The sequence below is a fragment of the Chrysemys picta genome, chromosome 5, assembly GCF_011386835.1.
Source record: "Chrysemys picta bellii isolate R12L10 chromosome 5, ASM1138683v2, whole genome shotgun sequence".
Taxonomy (NCBI): Eukaryota; Metazoa; Chordata; order Testudines; family Emydidae; genus Chrysemys; species Chrysemys picta.
The window spans coordinates 16,835,422-16,860,574 of record NC_088795.1 but is presented as its reverse complement, the minus strand read 5'-3'; the positions used below and the strand labels follow the sequence as shown (position 1 = coordinate 16,860,574).

Below are 25,153 nucleotides of genomic sequence, written 5' to 3'. Positions count from 1 at the left end.
AGGCAGAGCTGTCGGGCTCCAGACTACAGCAGTGGAATCTCCTGGCAGGTGATGGTAGGGTTTCCATGTTCCGTGACCGTCAAAAGGATCTTGTCCCATTCTTCTTCATGGAAGGTGATCTTGTAGCCTGCAACAACATGGATGGTGTGATGGCAGCCCTGAACATCGTTCACGATCCAGATGAGTGGAGACTGTTCATTGATTCATCGAAGACGAGTCTTAAAGCTGTTTTACTGCATAATGGCAATGTTTTGCCATCAATTCCAGTTGGTCATGCAGTCCATATGAAGGAAACCTATGACAACATGAAACAACTTTTGAGGTGCATAAACTATGACCAACATCAGTGGCAGCTTTGTGGTGATTTGAAGGTTGTTGCTCTCTTGCTTGGTCTGCAGACTGGATACACAAGGTACTGACGGTACTGCTGTTTTCTCTGCGAATGGGATAGTCGTGCAAGAGATTCCCACTACATCAAGAAAGATTGACCACTCCGACAGTCATTGGAGCCTGGGAGGAAAAGTGTTCAGCATCCACCACTTGTTGAATCAAGGAAGATTTTGTTACCACTCTTACACATCAAGCTGGGTCTGATGAAGAACTTTGTCAAAGCCATTGACAAAACACAAGCAGCTTTCAAGTACCTCTGTGGAAAATTTCCAAGGTTAAGTGAAGCTAAGATAAAGGAAGGTGTCTTTGTTGGTCCTCAGATTCGTGAACTTCTTCGAGATGATGCATTTGACCATGCACTGCGTGGCAAGGAAAAGACGGCATGGAAAGCCTTCCAGTTAGTGGCAATAAATTTTCTCAGAAACAACAAGGCAGTCAACTACATGTTGTTGGTGGAAAACCTCCTCAAGGCATACAAAAGCCTTGGTTGCAACATGTCACTAAAGATACATTTTTTGCACTCTCATCTAGATTTTTTTCCACTGAACTGCGGAGCAGGGAGCGACAAGCATGGCGAGCGATTTCACCAGGACATTGCAACAATGGAGAAACGCTATCAGGGCAAATGGAGCCCATCAATGCTTGCAGACTATTGCTGGACAGTGACAAGAGATGCTCCATTTAATGAATACAAGAGACAAGCCAAGAAGCGCCGAGCAGACACTGAATAGGACTAAACTATGTACATAATAGTTTTTTGCCTTTTGTTTCATAATAAATTTTATTTATATAACCCTTTTGCTGATTTTTAAAGTGTAACATAAACAGGACAGGTGAAATATTATCATGTAAAGCAACCATAAACACATGAAAAGACCTAGGTTTACAATTTATGATTAAAACTCTATTATCTACACAATATACATAGACATAAAATGTAAAAACTTAAATATCTTAGAAACAGTAGCCAATCAGTTGTTTTAGTTGTCATATTTGAATTCAGCACATCAAAATACATAATAAATAGCACATTTCATCTCTGAAGCAGGCGACTTCTCAAAAATTGTAGACCAGTGTTATTCGTCTAAATCCATACTTCGGCAGCTGAAAAAGTGGCCTGACTTGAAAAATTGACTTGACTTGAATTTTTGGTCTACGCTATGGGCAGATGTAGAGAGGGGTGAGGTTATAGATCACAACTCTAAATTACTTCAGAGAGTGCAGGATAAGGCGTTTTAGGCCTGCTGCAGCACCTGTTGAAGTCAATGGGAGGCTTTCTCTTGATTTCAATGGACGCTTGATTCTTTTCAATGCCATATTCCTTCCTGAACACTGACAGTCACGATTGATACAGTAGTTCACACTATTTTGAATGCCTAGGCAGAATTTTGGCATCCCTCCACAGAAGCACAGTGCTGTTTCAGTGAGTCGGTGTAGTATGTTCTCAGTCGTGTGAAGGAGTTAAAACATTTTTCTATGAAAATCAATTCTAGAAAAGAGAGTTCTGGAGGAGCATATTTCGTTATAAGTGAGTTCCTCTTCCTTTCCTTTCTGTCATCCAATATTTCCTGAGGCATCAGTGCACGCAAATACTGAAAAAAAATTACCCTTTTGTGATTCATTGGGGGTTGTGAAAGAAGATGAGGAAGATGGGAAGTAATCACAGTAACTGTATGTACATGACTGAGGGTACGTCTATACTTACCTCTGGGTTCGGCGGTAAGCAATCGATCTTCTGGGATTGATTTATCGCGTCTTGTCTAGACACGATAAATCAATCCCGCAAGTGCTCGCCGTTGACACCGGTACTCCTGCTCCGCGAGAGGAGTATGCGGAGTCGACGGGGGAGCCTGTCTGCTGCGAATGGACCCGCGGTAAGTACCTTGTAGTTCGAACTACGATACTTCGACTTCAGCTACGTTATTCACGTAGCTGAAGTTGCGTATCTTAGTTCAAACTGGGGGGTTAATGTGGACCAGCCCTGAGTAGAGATATTTTTAATGCAGATACGCTTTGAAAAACTTTGATTCTAAATATTAAGGAGTCCAACAGCTGAGAACAACTCAGCATCTTTGACTCCCATTGGCTCCAGCAGGAGATGAGGGGCTCAGCACATTGCAGTATTAGGGACTTAGTACCATTGAGTGACGCAGTATCTTTGATTTGTTAGGAATTGTGTTTTGTTACTTGCTAATTCACAAATCTCAGTAAACCACAATGAATTTCCAGTCATTTGTTCAAGTCAGTGAAGTTTTACTGTATTTTAATTAATTGAATGCTAGTCGTTTACAAAGTACAGTTCATACTGATTTTTACAACATATTTCAACTGTATTGACACACATGGTATGAACACACCCTAGAAGTAAAAACCTAAAGTTAAAGGGAACTTCGTGTTGGTGAGACGTGCCATATTGACAGCCCTGGAGACTAAAATCCTCTTTAGCCACAGAACAGTATAATTTTATCAAAAACCGGTGGCCAGGAAAAGCACATGATACAGGCATCACAATATACTTTGTATACTCCCGTGGCTGCCTTGTGCTGGCAGATATAACTGTAGTTTCCATATCCTAGCTTCTGCCAACTATAATTAGTGTTTGACTCAGACCTTTGGCCATATGTACGGGGTGTGATCCTGCTGTCTTCACTTAGGCAGAACTCCATTTGATGTTACTGAATACTTTGCATGAGTGAGGACCACAGGATCAGGCCCACAGTCTTTATGTATGATGCTTGTATGGTATGTGGCTTCTCTCCGTATTCTGTTGCACATGCATATCATGAATGCACGCAAGAACCAACCCAGCAAAGCATTTCTACATGCTTAACTTTACACTCATTTATTTTAGCATGGAAGGTCTGCCAGAATGTAGCCAGCCAGAGCGGTATACAGACTGTTGTGCTGCACATGTAACATTCAGAAGATGCACCTAATTTTCCAGTTACCCACCTTTTTCATACTGAGACGACAAATGAGCCCCAAATATTGTAGTAGAAGCGCATAGTATCACATCAATGAAAATTTGCCAGTTACCTCTGGAAGGGAGTTTTGTGGGAAGTTTGCATTTATTAACTGAGCTAAGATGTGTGAAAAGCACATGTAGGTAGAGAGCTTCTCATTAATTTATGTGATTCAGCTGAGGAGGGGGATATGCAGAGGTTATTCTAGGTAGCGCGTGGAGCATATTGTGCACAGATTTGGGATGAAACTTCCCTGTTTTTGTCAAATGACACATTTTCTCCTTCAACAAGTATGCGTGTGCTTCCTAATACACCTGTTGGATTATAGCAATTTTGTGGTACAGCTGCATTTTGTTGGAGAAGACATTGACAATCCCTCATAAATGTTTTTGGGGGATGTACTTACTGGGAATCAGAGTCTACTCTCAAAGGCCAGTTGATGGTGATGTACTCAAGCTATCTTGACTAATAATGCGAGATGCCAGAGTGGGATGGTAAATAAATAAGAAATTGGAACTGGCCTAAAAGAACTTAGAGCCCCAATTCGAAAAACTCAGGTTCACAAATCAGAGTAATCCTCTGTCGAATTTAACTTGTGTGACCTGAGGCTTATGTAGCAGACAATTCCAGCCAACACTGACCTCAGCAGTATTAATTTCCAAGGGCAAAGCCTTTCGCTAGCAAGAACTGGCATTCAGCATTATCTTCAGCATATTTTTTCAGATGTGCTCTCCATCACTATCAAGTAACATTTTGTTCCCTCTCTTTGTGCCTGTCAGAAATACATTTGTTCACACTAATGAAAAGGAAGTTGGTCTCTGCTACGAAGTCAGTCTGTTTCTTTTTCTGTGACGTATCCTTGTAGGGGCTTGATCCAGTTAATGGAAGTTTGTAATATCCATTGTCTTTAATGGACGTTCAATCAGGCCATGTATCTTGACAGAGAGTACCATCTATGGTCTTGTCTTCATTAGCAAGACTTTTAAAATTGCTAACATGTTAGCAACATTCAGAGCCGTAGCGTAGACAGGCCATTGGCTGCTGACACCATTTTCAGTGCTATATCATGGCAGGGTTACATGACACGGTGTCAAAAACAGTGTCGGTAGCTGTTGGGTTGTCTGGACTAGGGCTTCCAGTGTTGTCAGCATCTGTTCAGCTGATAAATGCCATGTAATAATTCAGTCCGCATGAAGAATTGCAGAGCTACACTAGACCAACTAAAGAGGGAAAGTCAAGGTGTGTGCTCAGCCAATGGCAGATGCTGGTATGTTGTAGTTTATTTTACGTTGAGTCTCAGTGCTTAGTACTATTGCATCCTTAGATTGTCCAGACCAAATTCTGAATTGAGTCGTGCACCACGCAGTCCAGTGACGGCAGTGCAATCAATGCAGAGTGAACAGTATTCTTTAAGTCGTATGTCAGACCTGAGTCCGCCACCCTTACTCATATTAAATAGCACCTGACTTCATGAATAGACCCGCTGAAATAAATGGGTGTACTCCTGGGAGGGTACTATTCACTGTGAGAAAGGGAAGCAGAACTGGGACCACAGAGAGGAAAGACATGGGGTGAATGGCAGAACTCCCATTGAATTCAGTAGGGCCAGGATTTCACCGATGATCCTTGACCTTAGGAGTTTACAATCTAGGTTAGACAAGACATGATGGAAGCCTTGTAAGAAGGGTGTTACTTGCTTTATGCTGCTTGTGGAGATATTATCTAAGTAATTACGATGCGCAGAAGAAAGAACAGACAGGGTAGCTATTATAGATTAAATATGCCTTTTCTAAAAGACAGAGGTGTGATGCAGCACATATGTTGAATTGAGAAGAGATGTTATATTTGTAATCATTCAGCCCAAACACAGACAGGCTGCAAGTTACAGACTGTAGTGAACGGATTGATTTCCCCCCGCCCGCTCCCTCCACCTTTTGTGTGACTTAAATCATAAGAGAGCCCTGCAGAGCTCTAGAATTCATTATTATGATGATTATTTATTTGTACTGCAGCAGGGCCTAGGGACCCCAACCAGCAATCCTAGCCCCGTTATGGTAGGCACTGTACAAACACATAGAAAGACGCTCCCTGCCCTGAACAATTTACAATCTGGTGGCTACAGCAACAGGTACAGAACTGGGGAGAGCTGCAGAGTCCTGGATAGTTCTGGGAGTGGGCGGGGGTGGGGTGGGGGTGATGGTAGCATGAACCCCCTTGTTACAATGCCTGCTTTGGTACTGGAAGATAGATAGTGACCTGCTCCCTGCTGCTGCAGAAGGGACAATTTTTGTTGCCAAAGATTTCATCAGAACCAACTGCAAAAAGAGGCCTGGAGGTGCCAGTGTGTCCTGTGAGGCCTGGTCATGAGACATACTGGATAAAACTGAGCTGATTGTACAAGAGCTATTTTTGCAATGTGAAATCTGTTTCAGAAACTGGAACTTCAGTTGCTGTTTGTTTCTTGGCAAGCAGAACATTAATGCCTGTGGACATGCTGCCACTCATTTCTGGCAAGCACTAAGTATGTGGCTTATAATCTGCATTCATACATAATCAGTTTCAAGTTGTTTCTATAGCTGCTGAATGTAAAATATTTGGATCAAACAGATTGTATTGCCTTACGTAACTTGTTCTCTTCCGTCTATTTAACACAGAATCTCTTCCTTTGCAATTGCAACTGTCAATATGGATATCAGTTGCTGAATGCAAATTGAAATTTACATCTACATATTGTACTTCTGGAGTAAAGCTTCTAAACGTAGAGAAACTTAATCAGTGGAACAAATGACTTGTGCATGGCATTCGGGCTGGGTGGTGTTCCAATTCTTTCTTTCTTTGTCTGCCCTAAGGAAGGGTTTCATGCAGTCTGGAAATACTTTCCTAGCCAATCCCTCACTCTCCCTCATTGTCATCTGTATTTGTTGTGTTCTGTGCATTCTGGGCCAAATGACAATCTCCTTACTAGGGCAAATGCCCATTGACTTCATTAGAAGTTTGCCCAAGTGAAAACTGACTGAGAATCTGAGGCTGTGGCCCTCTTAATGTAATCCTTTTATTTTTGCTACTACTGACTGCATTCAAAATATTTCCTTTACTTCTGCCTACTTGCTTCCACAGCCCCGTCCCCATAGTATCTGAGCACCTCACAGTCATTGGTGGATTTATCCTTTCGGTTTTCCAGTAAAACCGAGAAACAGTGTTGTCCACTTTTTACAAATGAGGAACTGCAACCCATAAAGGTTAAACGACTTCCCTGAGGTCACACACAGGGTCTGTGGCAAAGCCAGGAATTGAACCCAGCTCTCCTGAATCCCAGTTCATTGCTTTAACCACAAGAACATCCTACAAATGCTGAAAGAATGAACAGATTTTTTTTTATTTAGAAAACGGACTTTAATTAATTATTGTAATACTGTTTTAGCACCCTCCGGCTCATGAATTACCTCCTGTCAGTACGTATGAAGGTGTATCATTCCATTATGCTGCTTGCAGAAATAAAGTTGTGGATCTTGGTAGAATTCTTCTTTAATTTGCGTGTGCCTGGAAGCTAAGTAAATGCAGGCGAGCAAGCTAAGTAAACTTCAAAAAGTATGACACAATTTCCAGTGAACTGTTCTAGAGTTGGTACATGGACCTTTGTTTGCAGTATAAGCTCCATCTGAAACATTCCTCTTGAATCTGAGTCCCCAAAGCATAGCGTCACTTAGGCATACCATATTGGTTACCAAAGCACAGCTTTCGTTGTGATTTTAAATTTGTCTCTGCACAATGTTTATGAGCGGAAATGATTTTTTTTTTTCATGTTTTAATTTCAGGGTCACACTGTAGCCCTTTTATACAATGGGACATACAGAACATCAAAACCTATTAGTTTTACCAATTGTCAATGTGATTTTTAGCATCATTTATTGATTGAACAACCTTTGGTCTTGTTTTCTAATTATTCGCAGAAGTGTAATCAATCAGGGCCTTCAAGATTTACGTAGTGTGAAGCCAGCTGGTGATACATACATGCACGAAGGATTAAAACTAGTAAGTTTTAATAGTCTTATAATTGAAATAAAAGTCTGTTCTCCCATGACTTGAATGCCCTGTTGAAGTAACAACAAAACAATATGCATTTAAAACATTTTGCATGCATTTTTTTGTTACTGGATCTTACATCCAATAGTCTTTAAGGGCCAAATCCCAAGGTCCTTACTCAAGCAAAGATTGTTCTGGTAGGAGGAAAAACCCATGTAGGGGCTTGGAAATCCTGTGAGGTTTGCCTTATGGAGTTTCTTTTGTATTGTTTCCTAGGCCTGGTCTACACTAGGCGGGGGGGGGATCGATCTGAGATACGCAACTTCAGCTACGAGAATAGCATAGCTGAAGTCGATGTATCTTAGATCGAATTAGAATTACTTACTTCATGTCCTCGCGGCACGGGATCGACGGCCGTGGCTCCTCCGTCGACTTTGCTTCCGCCTCTCGCACTGCTGGAGATCAGCAGTCGACAGGAGAGCGATCGAGGATTGATTTATCGTGTCTACATTACACGCGATAGATCGATCGCTACCCGCCGATCCGGGTAGTGTAGACATACCCCTAGAGTCAAGAGGTGGACCTTAGTTTTCCCATATGGAATAAGTAACTAACACTGTATAACAGTTAAAGAATTGGTATAGTAAATAACCACCGCTTTATAGTGTTGCTGTTATTATTACAGAACATTAATAGAGCATCTAAAATGTTCATGTTTGTTTACAAACATAGATAAAGACATGGGCCAAAATATTTCATAGGGACTAGTGATTTTAGCTCCCTTAATTTTTGGGTATCCAATTCGCAGTCTTGTTGACTCTTGTAATTTTATTGAGAGTCTCACAATATTTGATGTTTAATTTAAAGGCCCAGGTCCTGGGGACCAGGGACTCTGTGAGAATCTAAATTTTCATCAAAAAGAAAAAGTAAGTTTCTAGCCATCACGGTTGTGGAGAAAAGTTTGACACTGTGACGTAAAGGGCTGAAAAATTAGAAGACAAATAAAAAGAGCCCCAAATTTGTTGTTTAAAAAAACCTTATTCTTTTTAATCTGATTTCATTATATTTTGGGGCCTGTCTAATGATTTTTGAAGGTTTGGGGTTGGCAATATTGAAAGTGAGACCCCTTAAAGGGACATGATCATCAAAAATTGCAGAGTATGACAATCATACCGCTTTAAATGTGTGTCAGTTTGTGGACCCAAACGCTGGGGCTCTTAAAGTCACTAGTAACTTTGGAAAATGTTGGTCATGTTCCTTAGCCTAAACAAATTACAATCCAAGGCTGTGATCCAACTATGGTTTAAATTAATGAAAGGATGATAGGTAGAGGGGAGATGGGGGATTGCTTGAAGAGGTGAATTCTAGGGATGGATTTGATCATTCAGTCTTATTTGGATTATTTCAAATGGCTGCATTCATTTAGTAGAAGTACCTTGGTTATAAGTTCGGATATGACTGCAAACTGGATAATTATTGTTCATTTTCAGGCAAATCAACAAATTGAGGGTGCAGGAGGCTCAAAGTTCTCCAGTATAATAATTGCTTTGACAGATGGTAAATTGGATGGTCAGATCCCCTTGTATGCAGAAAAAGAGGTGAGTACCGAACTGCAACTGTCTGTTACATTCTGCTGTGTTTTTGTGTGTGTATAGCCTGGTGTGTAAATAGTGTATTTCTTTCTTCATTCTATTTTGGAACAGGCAAATAAGGCCCGAACCTTAGGGGCTAGAGTTTACTGTGTTGGGGTCCTTGATTTTAAACAAGAACAAGTAAGTGCATTGTTGTTATTATTATTACTAATTATGTCATAATTCAAGTTTTTATAAGGCAGCCATCACTGTGGTAGATGAATGTACTTTACTTATGTTGGAACAGTCCAATATCTTCTCCAGAGCAGGAAGTAGATACTTAGGCATTTGCTTATTAATAGACGTAAAAAGAATGAGTGGATGCCACTGTTCTATTACATAAAAGATCTCTCAGAAATGAATTACACTTATTGATAGCCGCCTGAACCAGATCATTTAGGTAAACTTTCCATTCAAATGTTAACCAGCTTAGACCACAGCTTGCATGAGTACAGTGACTATAGATAAGCTTTGAGTTGACAGGGGACAATAGTCTTTGTTTTGGAAAACAAAAGAAGGACTATTGTTTTTTTTCATCAACTGAAGATGTATCTATAGGTCCTGTGCTCGTATAAGCTGATCATTTGCAGAATTAGCACTATAGAGCGGATGGAAATGGAGTAGGAAGACTTGGACTTTAAATGGAAAAGTGTACAGAAGGAACTTTAAAGAAAGGGTATGCGGAAAGACTTTGTAAAGTAAGATGAAGCAAATGGGGAAGCAGAAAATTTGCACCACCTATCTCTCTCTCAGTTTTAGTGCTGATTTTTAACTCCACTCCAAGAAGAGAAGTAAAATGATTGTCTGAAACGGTCTGTATTTAGGGATCCTCTTACTCTGGTTTTATTTGAGTGATTACCATACAGTGGGATTAGCTGCATATCATGTTGCAGCAAGTACTCCTGCTCAGAAAAAACATAACTGCTCTCTTTAACTGTGGGCCAGAATGTCCATGGGATCCAGGATTTCCATTCTCTTGCTAAATGATAGAGCCTGTTGCTTTTAGACCGATGTTTAGATTTTCAGGCTGAAAAATATTGTGCAACGTGTTTGGTCTGCCAAGTTATTTGTGTTTGTTTTTCAAAGCTTGAAAGAATTGCTGATACAAAAGAACAAGTCTTCCCTGTCACTGGAGGATTCCAAGCGCTTAAAGGAATAATTAATTCTGTGAGTATTATTAAACACTCATTCTCAGAACTTTTGATGGATTTTAGAAGCAATTTCTTGATTTCTGTGGAGGCTTCGTTTTTGCCAGGAAGGCAATTGCATTATAATTAGCTAGGTTTAGTCTAAAGGCCTGCAAGGAGCTGATTGCCTTCTGAGAGGTGCTGAGAGCCCTCCATTTCCATTGATTTCATTGAGCCGAATTGGGCCCTAAATTCATAGTTCCCAGTCACTGGTATCTGCAATACATTTACCCTTCTTACCTTAGTGATGCATTTCCATACATTGCTGTTGCCTGCCATCCACTGAATTGCATGTGGTCTGGCTCAGTATAGAGTTAGCAAAATGCAAGCTTAGGTGAGTTTTCCTAAATCAAGGGGATGAGGTGGAAACTTTTACAGTTAAGGGCTTAGTCTGGTGAGGTGGTACAGCTATTCAAAATAGTTTGGTAACAACTGGCTTTAAAGTATTCCATAAGCTAGTTATGGTACTAACCAGAAATTAGTAAGAATATGGAAGTATTCTGGAAGCATCACTTTGGCCTCTGCTTTTACCCGCTTTTTTTCCCTGTAAGAAAACCGTCTTTTAGTTTGGTTTGTTACTCCTGCATTTTATGCGTTTCACCAAAGGGTCCCGTTAATGAGTGTGGGTGAATGAACTGATTTGCAGTGATTTGTTTGAAAGGGATATGAAGGGATGAAACCAAGAGACGCGGTTCATGCTTTTGATGTGGTCAGTGACGAGGCTATATTTTAGTTGGTTCGCTCAAGTAGGCATCTTCAGTTGTATGGACCATAACTTACGTATTTGGTTTTAGAGGAAATTTGGTGTCGTTTGGATAATCGTCAGAGCACCAGTGCCTTAAAAGATGATGATTGTTATTGTTGTTAATGATTTGTGTTGCGGTAGGTGCATAAGAGCTCTGGCCACGGACAAGGACCGCACTGTGCTGGATGCTGTACAAACCCAGAACAAAAAGGCTGTCCCTGCCCCAAAGAGTTTGCTATCGAAGTATAAGGCAAAAGACAACAGATGGATGCAGACAGACAGAGGAGTAGAAGGAAACAATGCAACTGTTGGTCAGCGTGATAGGCAGTGAGCTCAAGCTGGTTTAAGCTCCATATGTTGTTCAATACAGCTTTTATTCATAAAGGAAAATAGTGCAAACTGAATGTCAAATGTAAGGCTGTAATATAATAATGAACGAAGCTCTCTTCCCAAGACAGACCCCACTGCTGTTCCCCCTCCATCCGCCCCCTTTTTTTTTTTTAAACAAAGGACACTACTTATAACTAAGTCATGAACTTGTCACTACTTTTCCATTGAATAATGTGGTTTTTCTCTAGAAGTTACTGGTATAGATTAAACTATTTTTTCTTCTCTTTGCTGATATATTGTTTCAGAAGATTCTTCGTCCAGTCTAAAGAGATGCAATCAATCTGTTCTGGCTCTTACTTCATCTCCCTTAAGAGATAGTAAATCCATGTGGCAAATGCTAGGGAATGCCTGTTTGTCAGTATTTTGAAGACTTTAAGGGCCAGTTCCTTTGCTGCTGTAAATCGGCCCAGCACAGTTAATGGAGCTAAACTGATTTACACCAGCTGAGTATTTGGCCTTAATTGTTTAATGTCCTTGGAAACCCCATGACCTAAACATTTATAATGTTTTTCAACTATATATGGCAAGAGTCAACCTCATAAATACAAGGAGTATCAGTTTGCACCTCCTAGTACTAACAAGGGCTGCTGTTTCCTTGTTAGAGGCTAAGCGGTGGTTCCACCATGCTCTTCTCTCAGGTTTTGAAGGATAGGGGAAGTGTAGTTTCTCATAGGCTTTCCTTAGGAGCCCAACTTGTGGAAGGTACTATTAGGATGTGTAGAGTCAGTGCATCCCCTAGCTGGTTTGGCCACCCGCTTTAGCAGGTCAGTGACACCCATTTTTGAGGCTGCATTTGTTGTCTGTCAGACCCCTGGCAGAGATGGCTGAGAAGTGGGTCTGCGTACCTGCATTATTTCACCCCAAGAACTATGAGCCACCATGGGCCCTGTGCCCTGGCAGACACTGATGTACACTGGGGTGAATTTAATCTTTAGTTTTTCAGGGTGGGATTTCAAAAGCTCTTAAAGAGTTCAGCACCAAACTCCCGTTGAAATGCAATTCCCTTTGGTGCTTGTGAAAATCCCATCCTTAAAATATGATGTGCTTCATCCCAGAAATACTGTGTGGGAATGACTGGCTTTTTAAGGAAGATCTAGTCTAGATCGTAAACGCATGGACTATTCCTTATAAGCTGTAACTGAGCACTTGAATAGCGTAGATTTTTATTTAACAGACAGCAATTTGAACAAATGTTTCAGGGCTTAGCTAATTGCTTGTATATTTCCAAGAAAAGCGTGTGTTGCAGCTATTCAGGTTGTCTGGAAACACAAGAAAGGGCTCATTTCGGTTATGTTTGTTGGGATAAATAAAAAATTATCTGGTTGTTGATTTGGTGGTTTAGATTTTTAATTTTTGTTCTTAAGGTCCTGAAAAGTTCTGGCTTTACAGCCCTTGACTCCAACTTCAAGGATTTTAAATGCTTTGAGAAGCAGTCTGAAAAATCCATTGGCATCCATTTTCCCCCTGGAAAATGTTATCCGTGTGGAAGCTGGACAGTGGGACACTGTCAATATCACTTGCTCATTTCTAGGGCAGGGATTGAAACATCCATACGTTAGTAATGGGTCTTTGGCTAACTTTTTCCACCACAGGGAAAGACTCCGGTAGTGGGGAAAGGCTCTGACAGAGAGAGGCAATGGGGAAGGGAAAGGTTGGGGGCAGCTGCCGGGGCCTTTCTCTGCCGCCTCCCCACTGCCAGAGCCTTTCACTGATGCATGTAGCCACCCACTGCAGTGTGGACACCACCTGCCTTTCACTGTGGTGGGAAGCTACATGTACCCCCCATGCTGCCACCAGTGGTGTGCAGTGCAACATAGACATAACCTTTGAAAAATTCTAGCCCAAATCCTGAAGTTCTTTCTTAGTTTTTACTTGCTCCAATTCCCAATGAAGTCAGCAAGGATTTACCCATCTACGTATTGTGCCACATTTCTTTTGAATAATATCCCCATATACTGTATTTGAACAATGTATTTGATTTATGCATACTTCTGTGCGGTGATAACTCACATGAAGTTCTGTAAGCTTTTCTGGCATTGTTAATATCCAGCTTTACAAAGTATCAAATGAACAAAGTTGTCAGAGTAAATAAATCTACGCAGAAAGTCTAGTAGCTTAAAAGAAAAATGCTGAAGGCAAGTTGGTTACCCTATCAGGAATGGTTTACTGATTTAGTTTGGCTGATAATTATGTGGAAGTATGGCTTCATGAGCAAACGGAAGAAATACAGTGGCAATGTGAGATTTAAGAGCTTAGGAGTGCACAGTTGCTTTCACAGTGTGATATTTTGGTACCATATGAGGAGCTCAAATGTTTTCTAATATGGACGGGATTTAATTAAGCTATTTCTTCTCTATTAAAGCACCATTCAGGAATGGCTATTTGGAGTGTAATAACCACATCAGTGTTCTAGGGACCAGTGTTGTGAGCGGCTGACCATCTTGAACACCTATGGTCTTTGTTGGGAGTTAAAGGATGGTGAGCACGTTTCGAGGAGATGGCCTAGTACATTGGAGGATCCATGTCCTGATTCAGGAAGCATCTAACTTAGAACACTTCAATGGGATTTTAGCATGTGCTTGAGAAGTAGTCCAGGTCCTTAAAAAAATAACCCCAAGCTGAGATTTTCAAAGTTTCCTAGGAGATCCCGGCGCCCAGTTTCCATTAATATGAATAGGAATTGAGTATCCAAATCCCTTAGATGCAGCTTCGAAAAATCTCAACCACAAGTGGAAATGTTCTTCTTCATGAAGTCGCATAAGAATCAAGCTTGTTCTAAAAAAAGTTGTATTGGAAACATTCCTATTTATACACATCTGGAAATTTTATCGCTTTAGCTCTATTTTCTTAATGGTTTCAATTGATTCTGAAATGAACATTGTTGTGGAAGCATTCTACTGAGAAAAAGCAGCAGGCTCTAGTGATTAAAACACAGAGCTGGGAGCCAGATGCGGCCTACATTTTAATCTCTTTCCCTCCCTTCCTCCACCCACACTCCTCCCCCCCAAATCCTAGTTTTCCTAACGAAGCTCTTATGCTGGAGCTCCACAGGGTTGGGGTTCTGCAGGCTTATGGGGCGAGCAGGGGAACAGGCACTCACTGAGATGTCCTTCCTGGTTGAGCCTCTATTATTCCAGTAGATATCCAGTTGTAAATCAAATAGATTTGAAAACAGAATTCACTTTGCTAGGATCATCTTCCCTGCTGCTGTTGTACTGACTGGGAACTCCATTCCACTGCTGTACTGCTCTTCCAGTGGGGATAGGTGACAGGGATCTCAAAGGAAGGGGGCCAGCAAGGAGGCAGCAGCCATTGGACATCTTGGCCCGCATGGGAGTGGGTCTCTTCCTGCTGCTTGTTCCTCAGGGTCCACATGATTGGGAGGCTGCATTCCAAATCTTAAATCAATCTGACCTGATCTAGACTTTTCTCCGGCTTGCAGAAAGGTTCACATTTTGAGTTTCGCCTGCGTTTGTGGAATGTTCAGTTATGGACACTGTGTACAGTTGAACATGTGGTCTTGAGATCTAAATTGCTTGAATAAACCTGGTTCTGAAAAACAAAATAAACGAAAGGATCCTGATTCTATCTTCACATGTGCATGCAGAATTCCCATGGATTTGGGTGCAGTGAGTGGAAGTTGCATGGCTGTTTCTGAGAGCAGAACTGGAACAGAGTACACCTTTAAAAGTAACATTCGTTTTAAAATATGGATTTCTCTTTAGTAACTTCATTAAAGTATGTGACCGGCTATAATTAGACATCACTTAGCTTTCATATTACGAGTTGACAGTGCATAATGTGGGAAGTAAAATATTCTCTCATATTTAAAACAACCCCAAACACTTATCAGATAAGGCTGCAGGAACTTGATGCTTAACAGACACTAAAAGGGAAACAGCTTAAAAAAAAAAAAACCCTCCCTCTGAACATTTTTCTGCTGTAACAGGTTGTACCTAAGATTATTATAACTGATTATAATTATAATATGAGATTAGAGAGAGAAATATTTGTCTCTGTTGTTTTAATTGATTATTTTGTGTATAGTCAATTTTACTGTTTCCCTTGTAGAGTAAGTTCAGGGCTTTCATAGAGGAAGAAGGGAGAGAAAAACACCATTTTAAAAACAGTCCAACATGATTGTCAAACCATATACATTACATCTCTACCTCGATATAACGCTGTCCTTGGGAGCCAAAAAATCTTACCGCGTTATAGGTGAAACCGCGTTATATCGAACTTGCTTTGATCCACGAGTGCGCAGCCCCCTTCTCCCCCCCGGAGCACTGCTTTACCACGTTATAGCCGAATTCGTGTTATATCGGGTCGCGTTATATAGGGGTAGAGATGTAGTTATAAATATAAACCAATTTTTAACTGAATCTTTTAAAACTGAATAGATTCCAAATGGACTGGGTCCATTTAGCATGGGATGAAACCCACTCCCATTAAGAGAAAATTGTAGCTTTCTCAGAAAACATAAACATTAGGCTGAACATTCAAAATTAAGATTACAAGATACATATGAAATCCAAAGTTCGTCATCTAGCATGGAGAGGCATCATGCCATGGGGCAGAATGGTAATAGTCTGTCTATATACTGCTCCAGTGGAGCTGTGCCTTGAGTCTTGCTGTCGGTTCTGCACACCTCACTTCTGAAACGATATTGACAAATTGGAAGAAGTTCAGCAAAGAGCAACAACCTTGGGAATGGGAGGGCCTGGCGGGATTGATTTATTGCGGTGTTACTAATAGAGTGAAATAATGTGGGCCAGATTCCCAGATTCTCATTGGGTGGGTGGTATTTTACTCTGCCAATGGTCCCTTTGAAATTAGTGGGGCTGTTTGTTGGGTAGTAGGTAACTCTATATGTGCCACACTATCAGCATCTGGTCCTGTAAGCACTTCTTGACTAAGTGGTGACTTGGGGAAGATGGGGCATGATAACAGTTTAAGACAAAAGTTGGAGAGGAATTATTTAGGGTGATAAAAGGGGCATAACAAGGAGTCCTAGAACTAAATTAAGGGACCACATTCCCAGGTAGAGTAGTTTTATTCATCCATCCAAAAAAAAAAAATACCTTTAGTGTTGGGTTTTTGTTTTTGAATCAGTAACAATGGAAAAAGGCTTAAGAATAGATCTTCTGCATGGACTGGTAAAATTTCCTTGCAATTTTCAAGGCTCATATATACAGATACACACAATACTGTATTTAAAGCATCTTTATTATGATTTCAAACGTACGAATGCTCCCTGAGGCAGAGATCTTGTTTGCCAACTTTCTTGTTGGAGCAAAATTTTATAGGCAAGTTATAATCCATTGAAAAACTGGGTTCATAATGGACATGCTGACAGCCCTTAGCTAAAGTGGTGTTAGCCGGCACTGCTATAAAAGCTTATGGCTTAATTGTAGAAGCTCTTTCCGGTAAAACTCTCATTTATTATGGGAATAAAGCCTGATCTGACTGCAACGATCAGTCAATAAAACCCCCCTTTATAATTCACATTCACTTGAATAGCAGAAAAGGATATCTAATTAAGGCTTTTTCTTTCAGTCAAGCTCTTCCTCATCTTATATCAATACATGATTGTGTAACAATACATTTTTACCATTAAGGTATAAGATAGATTAGTGAGAGGATCTGAAAGAAAACAGCTGTGTAAAATACTGCTTGAGTAGCCAAATTACATAACGCCTCTAAATACATGCCTTGAACACTTCTTTCTTTACACATACCCACAGTTGTTGTTTTTATTATTACAGTAGAACATAGAAGTGCCAGTCAAGATCGGGGCCTACATTGGCACGGTATTGAACTCACTGTGAGAGTTCCTGTCCCAAAGAGCTTACAGTCTAGATAGACAAAGGATGGGAGGAGAAACAGAGGCACAGAGAGGTGTGATTAGTGCTCAAAGATAGACATCATCAGTGGCAGAGATGGAAATAGAACTCAGGTATCCTGACTCCCAGTTCTTAAGGCTTGTGTACCATGGAGACATTTGCCATTCCAAGAACAACTCACCCCTAGAGCACTTGTGAAACACCTCATGTTCGTGTACAAAAGTGTTCCCATGAGTTCCAAGGACCATTTTGACCAGACTTGCTTTTAGCCTTACTAAGAACTGTTTCCATCTAAACCATTTCAATCTGAATTGTTTTGGTGCCAACGTAATTGTAGATTAGTGAATTGTCCCACCATCATGTTGCCAGATCTGCTCAGAATCAGCTGATGTGGGGGGGATGTGCTATGATCTATAGCAGTGTTCCCCAAATTTGGGACGCTGTTTGTGCAGGGAAAGCCCCTGGCGGGCCGGGCCGGTTTGTGTACCTGCCGCGTCCTCAGGTCTGGCCGGTCGCGGCTCCCAGTGGCCGCGGTTCGCCGCTCCAGGCCAATGGGTGCCGCTGGAAGCGGAGGCCAGTAAGTCCCTCATCCCGGGCCGCTTCCAGCAGCTCCCATTGGCCTGGAGTGGCGAACCATGGCCAGTGGGAGCTGCGATCGACCGAACCTGCGGCCCGACAGGGGCTTTCCCTACACAAGCAGCGTCCCAAATTTGGGGAACACTGATCTATAGGATGGGTAGCCTGTGAACATTTCAGCTGAAAATGAGTGGTTTAGCATAGCCTTGGTGGAAACACAAGTAGTGTTAAACTGAATCCGTATGGCTAGTGTGAATGCATTGAACCATTTGTAGATAAATGGTTTCTAAGCCAACTGGTTCGGTTATATGCAGTTCAGTTCTGTAGTACAGCCACAGTGATTAGAGACAAGGTTGTTTCAAGGTAGTTGTCACTTGAGACCAAAGCCATCTCACCCCAATACAGGTGAAAAGCCAGTGCCCTTACTAACCTGTCCACCTAGCTCCTGACTCCAGCATTTATTTAAATAATTGCCTTGTTTTTCCTACCTGCCTTAGTTGCAGAAAAGTAGAAAGCACAAGTTTTGAAAGAGGTCAGTGAAGTGCATGCCACTAAGGATACCCTTGACGTTTCATAGCCCTGAAACATTTTTTCAAGAGCAAAATCAACTTAAAGAAACAGCTGATTACCAATTACAAATCTTCCTAATTGGAACATTTCCTGTAGGAGGAAAATATGCTTGGTTTCTGTACTGGGAAGCCAGGAAGCGAGCAATTAAATGTTTAAACTTTAAGGGGGAGGGTGAAGAAAGAAAAGCAACAAGTTGTCATTAAAAAAATTATTCCGATTAGATCACTCTCTTCCTTAATCCACATGGATGGTCTAATACTCTAGCTGCACTTGGTGCAAGCTTTAGAACTAACATTGTGCTATGTTTTTCCATGTGATTGAGACGACGAGTAGATAGTTTTGGGAATTATTGCATGTAGTTGTTAAAGAAACTCAATGGCCTGGAATAGAATGCTTTCTGCTCTACCCTTCAGGATTGTACAGCCCTTAATTTGACATTCTCTGACATATTACAAATCATATAATGTTCTCCTGTAGAACACTGAGCTTGATAAGCCAGCAACATAACTGACAAGGTTCCAGTTTTTTTTTTTTTTTGGTGTATGCTCGTTGTGTGCCTTATGATTTGGATTTGACTTGTCAGATATCCCTAAACTGTTCTCAGTTACATTACATAACGGATACCGTAAACTGTTTTAACAAAATGAAGCATTCAGAAGTCCAGCTGACGTATAGTTAGCGTTTCCTTAGTGACGAGTTGTTTTTTAAGGTTAGACTTTCCTTAACAATGTGTTTTAAGTTCCCTTCTGCTATTGAAGCTAACAATTTGTCATGGCCTTTGTAATAAGTAATGTTTCAGAAGCAAGGTTGTTGTTTTAATTTGGGGGAAAAGACTGATTCTGTTAAAATATGTATCCCTTATGACCTGCTGTTTTGTAATCTGTATCTACTCTACTAAGTAACTGCAAAATGAGGCATTGCTTAGACAATGTATAATTAGAATAACCTCACTAATATTATGATATTACATCACTGATTGTTTTATGCAGTCCATATGTCCCATGCATTTTCATTTTTTTCATTTAGGTGGGGGAGGGGATGGTAGCTCTTCCCTCCCCCACCTTTTTAAACTTCCTCTTGGTTTACACGCTACACTCATGTAACCTCAGGAAATAGCTGTAATGGTATTGAGTATTTGGTGCCCTTTGAGACTGCAGATGTTTGGCAGAAAATTAAAAAGTAGGTCCCACAATGTTTGTGACTTCTGCTGTTGCTTTTCTACAGATTCACTTGAGTGCAATGTCAAAATGGTGTTTCACCATGAATACACTTGATAAGTTTCAAATTAATTTGGATTGAGTGTCTAACATTTAGTGTAGCGTGGCCATATTGCCGGATTGCTTTCCACACCATATTTGCACAGTAGGTAATAAGTGGCAAAGACACATCCCTGGGCAGAAATGGGAGATGCTGGGGCTTGTTTTAGCACTATGCTGAAATCTGAGCATTGACTAGCCCACAGAAGTTATACAGAATTTCATCTTGCACGGGCTGCAATGCTTGTCTGGCTCATGCATTTTTAAAAACGATTTTTTACTAGAGCTAAATTCAGAGTGCTAGGCTCTTGGCTTTGCAAATGCTACACTGAAGAACCAAGTCAGATCTTTGGAGTCAGATCTTTTGTTTTCAAGTGATTAACAATTATTTGGAGTGGGGAAGAGCCCTGCCTGGCCAGAAACAAGATCTGCTGTAAAACTTAAGCCACGTACATACACTTACAGGTTCTAAGTGTGAATGTGTACGGTGGACCATGTTAAATTAGGTCACGTAATCCACTGTACTCATTTACTTTCATGATCTGCAATGAATTTTTATCTTTGAAGCCAAATTTGGCCATGGCAAGAGAGGGTATAATTCCCGTTAAAGTCGAGAAAGCAAAGAAATTTAGAATTAAATGTTTATCTTCCCTTTGGAGCTCTAGGGATAAATTTAGAGGTGCACCTGCTTATACCAGGGCTGAATTCAGCACTAGGGCCCTGATCCTGTGAAGATTAACTTTACACATCGTGAGTAATCCCACCAAAGTCAGTATGTAAAAACCCATAAGTTTCTGTGGATTCAGGGCCAAAGTCTCCAGAGGTGAAAGGCTAGTATATTAACCCATTGCTGTATGTTGCACCTCTTCCCCCTTATATTTAATTCTCTGTTCTTTTCACCACCTTACAATGGTGAAAATATTATTTCAACTAAGCTGAAAAAAGTCTGCCAGTGAGACATTCTGTGACTCACGTGAAAGCCACGTGGAGACCTGGGTTAGACATAGTCCCAGTTCAACCAGTCAGTGAGAATGAGGCTGAACCATTTTAGAACCTGGATTAAGCACCTTTGTAAACTTGGTTCGAACATGGTTTGGCTCAACCCAGTCTGGCTTGTCAGACGCGGCGAGGGAAAACAGTGTAGCTGGAAATGAATTTCACCCACGCTAATTTTGTATAGTTGGGATGAAGCTCAGAGGATTTGAATTTAACAGCCTTACTGTTGCCTGATGTTTCAGCGTGGGATGAGATGCTGAGAGAGACTTGCAGCCGTTAAACATTACATTTTTGGATTGCGGGGCAGGTTCTTGCAACACCGTGGCGGCTTTGTGCTGCACTGCTGGAAAAATCAGGCAGGTCATTGGATCAATGTAACCTGCCATAGGAGGGTCACCCTCAAGTAGTAGGGATGCTCCAGTCTTCTAGAATCAACACAATGCCTCCTAGGCCAGCCTCCTCTAGGCTGCCAGTGTAGGGGGCATGGTTGGAGGGAAGGAGGTGCGCTAAAGCTGCTCTGACTGTCATTTCACTCTGTTGGGAGCTGATGTGCTTAAAGCAGCCTTGATGCTGCTTTGACTCGTGCCCCGTATCCAGTACTTGCAGCGGAATGCCAAGGTTCACTTTTGTGCCACCTTTGCCTTGTGCTGTTGGCAGCTCGGTTGTAGCCATGGATCCGGGCCCCTTCCCCGCCTATGTTTTATTCTCTCCTTTATAGATATTTTCTCTGTAATAAGGATGTGCGATGTACCCTGAAACATGTTATCATGGAGTCAATCAACAGACACATCATCGTATGGATGAATGCTTTGTACAATGTGGGCTCAGGACGGGAAGCTAGGAAGAGGGGTCCAGTTTAAATTCTAAATGTCTTGGCTTTTGTGCAAATGCCATACTATGGACATGACCGAAGCACTTCTCATAGTTTAGTTTGGTTTGTATTTTGTCATGGTTCATGGTGCTTCTTTCAGTATGGACCCACTAATACTCAGCTGTGTTTTGCTCACTGTTTGTGTTCATAGCATTCCTACAGAACATCATAAACTCTGCTTTAGTGGGTTGAAATTTTCTTATATTGGTCACTCTTGGGAATAGTGTACATTGGTAAACTGGCATTTACCCTATTCCTTGTGCTTTTTTGTTTGGGCTCAGAATTGTGCAGGGTATGTTTTGCAGTGAACGTACACAAGGGCATGGTGGGCAGCACTCTAGGCTCCCAAAACTGCAAGTGCAGTGAACAGGAGTTAATAGTACCGTAAATATGTTTTTGTACAGAGATTGCTGGGCATGACTTCAGTGAAAGTTGTTATACTGCAATGTAACAAGTGGTCATTTTTTTTTTCTTTCGAAAATTGATTGCGAATGTACAGCAGGAATATAATTGTACTTAAGATGCATTAGTTATGTTGTTGTACACACAGTTTTGCCTATCAAGCTGTTGGCTTCCTGTGAAAACAGTAATGGCCAGTCTCCCTGGGGACCTGCTTCCATTTTCCAATGAGCAATAATAAAAACAAATGGAGGTGTATATTAGAAATAAATCTGTAGTGAATAACACCCACTCACCAGGAATCTTGAAAAGCTTGCATTGTTCAAAATATTGATGTGCTGAGTGCGACTAAAATCTCTCCGAGCTCTTCCTCCAATAATCTGTGGTATACTAATCTCTTAATTTAGGGAAACACATCTCTTGTATGCTCGTCCCATTTATTGTTTTCATAACATTAAATAGACTTGAAAATTGATATGGTTGCTCTGAAAAGACTCCAGCTGTGCTTGATGACCTGCCCAGAATCCTGAACTCAGTGTGTAGTTTTATGGGAGGAACAGATGCCAGGAGAGTTATGATTTATGGTGCTAGCTGCTGCCAAAACTTTTGAACTGCAGACTGGGGCTAAGCAAAATCAAATGATGCCGTGAAATGAATTGACACTTAACATATTTTGTTAATTGTCAATGTACAGTTATGTTGATCACAAGTTGTTGCTAGTGTACTGTTTTCTTAAGGGCCCCTGAACATGAAATGTGTTGAGACAGTGACAGGAAAAGATATTTTTAGCAGGGTTTGTGTAATACCATGCAGTACAATAACATTATGTAGCCCCTTTCATAAGAATTGTACCTGGAATACTTCACAATTTTACTGCAAACTATTTAATTGCTCTGTTACACGTATAACAGCAGCAGAGGGAGAGAACATGAAGAGGGACTAGCAAAAGGGAAAATAGTGTGTTTAGCTAGGATTTGAAAAGAGAGAAGCCTCAGTTCTCATATCACTTACACCAATATACATTGATGTCAGTGCAATTATTCGTGATTTACACTGGACTGAGGAGAAGCGATAGTAGCAGCTTGTTGCAGACAACAGGGGATCCAGAGGAGAAGGTGCTTGCACAAGCAGTGTCAAGGCTGTGTGTGACAAGACAGAAATGAGGCAAGTGTAGCACAAAGAGGTGGCTGGGAGGGGAGTTCCTAAAGACTAGAGGCAATGGTGATCTCTGTTTTACTTTGTGACGTGGGCTTCCTTTTCATAATTTGTCAGTTCAGCTTCTGTTTTTATGCAGCTGCTAATGTGATGATTGGCGTAGGTGTTTTTCCTCCCCCCCAGCTGAAATATTTTTAACCAAACATGATACTGTTTTTAATTTACTCAGCTTTAGGCTTCTATGGGTTCAGTGTACAGGGTCAAGAACTGACCCTGTTTCTGTAAAATGCCTCTAATTGAATTAAATCCTATATGTATTAAGTAGAATTGCTAACCCCTATGCTGCTTTATAACGTGTACAGTGAAATAAACACGAGGCTGCAGAACAGGAAGCGTTAGAGCAGAAATTGTGTAGAGCTATACACTGCAAACATCCAGTCTAACTATTGTACTTATAAACAGCTTATTCAGAAACTAGTTCAATAGAAAGGAATTGCCCCCAAATTCAAGGGCTGACATAGCCGTTGGGCTTTTTTTTCCCAGAGGCTTTAAGTAATGTTTAGTTGTGAACTTGCACTGAGCTTCAGATATCCCTGAAGGAGCTGAACCACTCCTGCACATCCACCCTCCTATGTCTTGGCTGCAGCTGAAATTACTTGAGAACAAGATGTGCTAAACTACAGACTGTGGAACTTTCAACTTATCAACTTTCCAGAACAGAAAGAGTTGTTTTAAAAAGAGAGTGAAAAAACGAAGCAGTTGGTCACAGTCCAAAAGAGCCTGATTACCAAACGCCTATGTATTAACGAGTTAGTAAACCCAGAACAGACAAGCTTGTAATAATATTAGATGGATTAGGTAGTGGCCATACAAAGGAGTGTTTCTTAAAAGTGATGTGACAAAGTTCCTCCTCTATCTTGGTGGGTCCTGCGCTTATTGGCGGATTTTCTTGCCTCAGAGATTCACCATGTGTAGGGGAACAGCCCAGAGACCTTCTCCTCTGGAAGAACCTACAGTCCAGGTCAATTGGGAGGTTTGGAGGGAACCCAGGCCCACCCTCTATTCCTGGGTTCCAGCCCAGGGCCCTGTGGACTGCAGCTGTCTATAGTGCCTCCTGTAACAGCTGCATGACAGCTACAACTCCCTGGGCTACTTCCCCAGGGCCTCCTCCAAGCACTTTCCTTATTTTCACCACAGGACCTTCCTCCTGGTCCTCAGTCCTCCAGCAGCACACCCGCTCACTCTCAGCTTCTTGCTCCCAGCTCCTCACACTCACGCCACAAACTGAAATGAGCTCCTTTTTAAAGCCCAGGTGCCCTGATTAGCCTGCCTTAATTGATTCTAGCAGCTTCTTCTTAATTGGCTCCAGGTGTCCTAATTCACCTGCCTGCCTTAACTGGTTCTAGCAGGTTCCTGATTACTCTAGTGCAGCCCCTTCTCTGGTCACTCAGGGAACAGAAAACTACTCATCCAGTGACCAGTATATTTGCCCTCTACCAGACTCCTGTACCCCACTGGTCTGGGTCTGACACAGTGAGCACATCCAAGTCCTGCACTTCTATGACAGAATTGGGTGTGCACCTTAGTCTTGGCATATGACTTTAAAACCCTGATCCAGCAAGGCACCCGAGCATGTGCTTGACTTTAAACCAGTGTTTAAAGTGGGACTGTTTACACTCTTAAGTATGTGGTTAAGTGTTTTATTAGATCAGGGCCTAAACTCCCAACCTCCTGGCTGAGAGGCAAAATTGGACTGAACTATAATAGCACAACTGAGGCCTGGTCTACAATCCACATCCCTGAATGACGCAGCTAAACCAACCTAACCCCTGGTGCAGACAGCACAAGGCTGATGGGAGAATTCCCATCATTCAGTCCTGATGTAATGTTGTTAAGTCAGTGGAGTTACAGCAAAGATGAATATGTGCTCATGTGCCCATTATCTTGCATATCTTTACTCTGATAAACTGTATGGACTAAGAAGTGCTTAGCCCCTTATTACCAATAAACACTTCTGACTGTGAAAACTATTTGTAGATTATCCATTCACTTAATGGCCATATGTGACTTCATGAAAGTTCCAGTTTTGTTGCCTTGAACTGTCTCTTGAGATCTCTGCGGCATGTCTCTCTTGACACTGAACATGTGATGTGTTGAT

At 41.4% G+C, this 25,153-nt stretch overlaps 1 protein-coding gene across 2 annotated transcripts in view; it reads left to right on the top strand.

Annotated features, from left to right (window-relative positions):
• The window catches only part of ANTXR2 (ANTXR cell adhesion molecule 2), a 180,692-nt gene that overhangs the window by 9,021 nt on the left and 146,518 nt on the right, over positions 1–25,153 (top strand). For both annotated transcript variants that reach the window (XM_005292099.5, XM_005292098.5), the window contains exons 4-7: positions 7,304–7,385; positions 8,867–8,974; positions 9,080–9,148; positions 10,094–10,174. In XM_005292099.5, the coding sequence (XP_005292156.2) occupies positions 7,304–7,385; positions 8,867–8,974; positions 9,080–9,148; positions 10,094–10,174 (340 nt within the window). The remainder of the gene's footprint in view (positions 1–7,303; positions 7,386–8,866; positions 8,975–9,079; positions 9,149–10,093; positions 10,175–25,153) is intronic.